The sequence below is a fragment of the Malurus melanocephalus genome, unplaced genomic scaffold (genome assembly GCF_030028575.1).
Source record: "Malurus melanocephalus ecotype Western Australia unplaced genomic scaffold, MMel_1.1 scaffold_1265, whole genome shotgun sequence".
In the NCBI taxonomy this organism is placed as follows: domain Eukaryota; kingdom Metazoa; phylum Chordata; class Aves; order Passeriformes; family Maluridae; genus Malurus; species Malurus melanocephalus.
Genome location: NW_026624497.1, coordinates 14,550 through 19,918, shown reverse-complemented (window position 1 = coordinate 19,918; position 5,369 = coordinate 14,550). Strand labels below are relative to the sequence as shown.

Genomic DNA, 5,369 nt, shown 5'->3' with positions numbered 1-5,369 from the left:
GTTTTGGGATATTTTTTGGGGATGGTTTTGGAACGGTTTTTGAGACAGTTTTGGGATCATTTTTGGGACAGTTTTTGGCGACGGTTTTGAGATGGTTTTGAGATGATTTTGGGATGGTTTTTGAATGGTTTCGGAGTTGGTTTTGGGATGGTTTTGAGATAATTTTGGGATGGTTTTTGAATGGTTTCGAAGTTGGTTTTGGGATGGTTTTTGAATGGTTTCGGAGTTGGTTTTGGGATGGTTTTGGGATCATTTTTGGGACAGCTTTTGGGGATGGTTCTGGGGATGCTTTTGGGATGGTTTTGAGATGATTTGGGATTGTTTTTGAATGGTTTTGGAATGGTTTCAGGGATAGTATTGGAATGGCTTTGGGATGGTTTTGGAACGGTTTTTGAGACAGTTTTGGGATCATTTTTGAGACAGTTTTTGGGACAGTTTCAGGATAGTTCCTTGTATGTTTTGAGATGTTTTTCGGACAATTTTGGGATGTTTTTGAGATGTTTTTGGGGTAGTTTTTGGGATGTTTTCAGGGTAGTTTTTGAAATGCTTTTGGGACAATTTTGGGATGTTTTTGGGATGGTTTTGGGATGTTTTTGGGACAACTTTGGGATGTTTTCGGGATGGTTTCACAGGAGCTCTCCCAGCACCCAGAGCCACCCAGGACTGAGGGCCCCTCTCAGCCTTTCCTGGGCAGGAACAAACACCTCAAAATAATCACCTCAAAGCAAACACCAAAAAATAAACTCTATAAAAACACCACCAGAAAATGCCACATGCCAAATCCGCCTCCCGTTCCCGTACCTTCCACCTCGGCCGGGCTGCCGGGCCCCGCGGGGATCTCCAGCCCGGATCCCGAGCCCGCTCTCCCCGYTGTTTTCCTGCCGCTTTTCGGTGAAGCATCCCCGGAGCCTCTCCCCGCGGTCCTGGCGGTGCCATCGGCGGAGCCCCCGGGCAGTTCCGCGTCCTCCCCGCGGTGCCGGGGGCTGAGCGGAGCCGCCGCTCGGCGCTTTTTGCACGGGAGCGCCTTCAGCGCCAGCGCCATGGCGGGGCTGAGGGGAGAGCGGAACCGGAACCGGAACCGGAGCGCGCGAAAACACCGGAACCGGAAATGGGGAATGAGGGGACTGAGGGGATGGAGGGGGCGGAAGGGACCTCGCCGTCTCTATGGCAGCAGCCGGAAAGAGCGCCGCCGTCTCTATGGCCGTGACCGGAAAGAGCGGCACCGTCTCTATGGCCGTGGCCGGAAGTGCCCATCCCGTCTCTATGGTCGTGGCCGGAAAGAGCGGCACCGTCTGTATAGCAGTGACCGGAACAAGCGCCGCCGTCTCTATGGCAGCAGCCGGAAGTGCCCATCCCGTCTCTATGGCCGTGACCGGAAAGAGCGGCGCCGTCTCCATGGTAACAGGCAGAAGAGGCCTCGCCGTCTCTATGGTTGTGGCTAGAAGGGAGCGGCTCCATTTCCATGGCAACAGGCGGAAAGAGCGCCGCCGTCTCTATGGCCATGGCCGGAAAGAGCGACTCCGTCTCCGTGGCAGGAGCCGGAAGTGCCCGTCCCGTCTCTATGGCCATGACCGGAAAGAGCGGCACCGTCTCCGTGGCAGGAGCCGGAAGTGCCCGTCCCGTCTCTATGGCCGGGACCGGAAAGAGCGGCATCGTCTCCATGGCAACGGGCGGGGATGGCCTCGCCGTCTCTATGCCAGTGGCCGGAAAGAGCGAGGCCATTTCCATAGCAACGGGCGGAAAAGGCGGTGCCGTCTCTATGGCAGCGGCCGGAAGTGCTGCACCGTCTCTATGGCCGTGACTGGAAAGAGCGGCACTGTCTCYATGGCAACAGGCAGAAGAGGCCTCGCCGTCTCTATGGTTGTGGCCAGAAGGGAGCGGCTCCATTTCCATGGCAACAGGCGGAAAGAGCGGCACCATCTCTATGGCAGCGGGCGGAAAGCGACCCGCCGTCGCCATAGCAACAGCGGAAAGGGCTTTGCCGTCTCTATGGCAATGACCGGAAACGGACCTCACCGTTTCTATGGCCGTGGCCGGAATGAGAGCCGCCGTCTCTATGGCAACGGGCAGAAGAGGCCTCGCCGTCTCCATGGTTGTGGCCAGAAAGGAGCGGCTCCATTTCCATGGCAACAGGTGGAAGTGGCCTCGCCGTCGCTATGGCCGTGACCGGAACAGGCCGTCCCATCTCTATGGCCATGACCGGAAAGAGCGCCGTCGTCTCTATGGCCGTGACCGGAAAGGACGGCACCGTCTCTATGGCATCAGCCGGAAGTGCCGATCCCGTCTCTGTGACAGCATCCGGAAGTGCCGATCCCGTCTCTATGGCTGTGACCGGAAAGAGCGCCGCCATCTCTATGGCAGCAGCCGGAAGTGCCCATCCCGTCTCTATGGCAGCGGTCGGAAAGAGCGCCATCGTCTCTATGGCTGTGACCGGAAAGAGCGCCGCTGTCTCTATGGCAGTGACGGGAAAGAGCGGCACCGTCTCTATGGCAGCAGGCGGAAGTGCCCATCCCGTCTCTATGGTTGTGGCCAAAAGGGAGCGGCTCCGTGTCTATGACAGCAGCCGGAAGTGCCTGTCCCGTCTCTATGGCCGTGACCGGAAGTGCCCATCCCGTCTCTATGGCTGTGACCGGAAAGAGCGCCGCCGTCTCTATGGCAGCATCCGGAAGTTCCCATCCCATCTCCATGGCAACCCCGGAAGCGGCGTGGCGCGGCGGGCGGGCAGCCGGAAGTGGCGGCGGGAGCGCTGGCGGCCATGTCGGCGGGCGGCGGAGCTCCGCGGGACTCGGGCACCGCGGGCGGGTGAGCGGCGGGACAGCGGCGGTTCCGCCACGGCCGGTGCTCTCAGAGCGCTCACGTTCCGTTCTCTTGCAGGCGCCGCAGCAAATGGGACCAGCCGGGCCCCGCGGGGGCGCTGCTGCTGCCGGGGCCGTTCCCCGATGGCTCCCCCGGCCCGCGCGGCTCCGGCAGCGCCGCCGCCCCCTCAGGAGCGCTGGACGCGGCCGCGGCGGTGGCGGCCAAAATCAACGCGATGCTGATGGCAAAGGGGAAACTGAAACCCGCGCCCGGCAACAGCGACAAGGTGAGCCCCACATAAAACCACCTAGAAAGTACCGAAAATCTGGCTAAAAATTATCATTTTATAGAAATTATATCTATTATCATTATTATTACTTTTTATTATTAGTCTTTATTATTATATTTTCATTATTGTTATATTTACATCATATTCTTATTGTATTTTTAGTGTTGTATTTTCATTATTATATTTTTATTGTATTTTAATTTTTTTTTATATTTTTATTACAATATTTTTATTCTGTTTTTATCATTTTGTTTTTATTAGTGTATTATTATTAGTATATGTTAATTCATGTATTTTATTATTATTATTACGTTTTTATTATTTTTGTTATTGCATTTTTTGAAGAGCTCAAAAGGTTTTTTGCAGAATATTTGAAATGTTCAATATTCCAATGTTTGAAATGATGGGAAAGGGTGCAAGTGGTTAAACGTGGGCTTAAACTGGGGATTTGTTGGGGTTAAACTGGGAATTAATTCAGTGTTGAACTGGGAATTTGGTGTTGAACTGGAAATTTATTTGGTGTTAAACTGGAAATTTGGATTAAATTGGTAATTTTGAACTGGGAATGTGGGGTTAAACTGAAAATTTATTGGGTTTTGAAGTGGAAATTTGGGTTTAGAAGGGAAATTTGGGCTTAAAGTGGAAATTTATTGCATGTTAAACTGGGAATTTGGGCTTTAAAGGGAAATTTGGGGTTAATGTGGAAATTTATTGCGTGTTAAACTGGAAATTTGGGCCTAAACTGGAAATTTGGGGTTAAATTGGTAATTTTGAACTGGGAACTTGGTTTTAAATTGAAAATTTTAATCTGGAAATTCGGTCTTAAACTGAAAATTTATTTGGGATTGAACTGGAAATTTATTTGGACTTAAACTGGAAATTTGGAGTTAAACTGGGAATTAATTCGGTGTTAAACTGGGAATTTATTGTATTTTGAACTGGGAATTTATTTGGGTTTTGAACTGGGAATTTAGGCTTAAACTGGGAATTTATTTGGTGTTAAACTGGAAATTTATTGGGTTTTAAACTGGAAATTCGGTCTTAAACTGAAAGTTTATTTGGGTTTTAAACTGGAAATTTGTGGTTAAACTGGAAATCTGTTGGGTTTTGAGCTGGAAGTTTGGGCTTAAACTGGAAATTGGGTGTTAAAGTTTATTTGGGATTGAACTGGAAATTTATTTGGACTTAAACTGGAATTTCGGTGTTAAACTGGAAATTTATTGGGGTTTGAACTGGAAATTATTAATGTTTTATTAATACCTATTAACCCCTATTAATCCTTATTAATCTCTGTTAATCTTTTATTAATTCCTATTGATCCCTATTAATAGCTATTAATTTCTTATTACCCCCTACTTATTTCTATTAATTCTTATTGGTCTCTATTATTGACTGCTGTTACTTCTTATTAATCTCTATTAATCTTTTATTAATCTGTATTAATCTCTATTAATTTTTTAAACAATCCTATTAATATCTATTAATTTTTTATTAATCCCTATTAATCCTTATTAATATCTATTAATCCATATTAATTTCTATTAATCTTTTATTAACCTTATTAATCCTTATTAATCTTAGTCTAATAATCTCTATTAATCTCTACTAATCATTTATTAATCTTTTATTAATCCTTATTAATTTCTACTAATCTTTATTAATATTAATTCTTATTAATCTCTATTAATCTTTTATTAATCTTTTATTAATCTTTATTAGTCCTTATTAATCTCTATTAATCTTTTATTAGCCCCTATTAATCCTTATTAATCCTTATTAATCTTTATTAATTCCTATTAATCTCTATTAATTTTTTATTAATTTCTATTAATATTTAATTAATTGTCATTAATTGCAGCTGCAGGCAGTGGGCAAAGGCTCCGTGCCCGGGAAGAGCAAAGATGATCTGGTGGTGGCCGAGGTGGAGATCAACGACGTCCCCTTGAGCTGCAGAAACCTCCTGACCCGGGGACAAACACAGGATGAGGTGAAAAAATTGGAAAAAATGGGAAAAAATGGGAAAATTCAGGGAAAAATGGAACCTCCTGACCCGGGGGCAAACACAGGATGAGGTGAAAAACTGGGAAAAATGGGGAAAAATGGGAAAAATGGGAAAAAAATGGGAAAAATGGGAAAAAAATGGAACCTCCTGACCCGGGGACAGACCCAGGATGAGGTGGAAAAATGGGAAAATTCGGGAAAAATGGGAAAAATGGAACCTCCTGACCCGGGGGCAGACCCAGGATGAGGTGAAAATGGGGAAAAATGGGAAAAATGGGAAAAA

General features: G+C 47.0%; 1 protein-coding gene across 1 annotated transcript in view; it reads left to right on the top strand.

The window, feature by feature from the left end:
- Nucleotides 1–2,731: 2,731 nt before the first annotated feature.
- Nucleotides 2,732–5,369, top strand: part of KHDC4 (KH domain containing 4, pre-mRNA splicing factor) — a 17,181-nt gene continuing 14,543 nt past the window's right edge. The window contains exons 1-3 of the mRNA XM_057387585.1: nucleotides 2,732–2,802; nucleotides 2,875–3,082; nucleotides 4,944–5,072. Coding sequence (XP_057243568.1) covers nucleotides 2,756–2,802; nucleotides 2,875–3,082; nucleotides 4,944–5,072 — 384 coding nt within the window. The 5' untranslated portion in view covers nucleotides 2,732–2,755. The remainder of the gene's footprint in view (nucleotides 2,803–2,874; nucleotides 3,083–4,943; nucleotides 5,073–5,369) is intronic.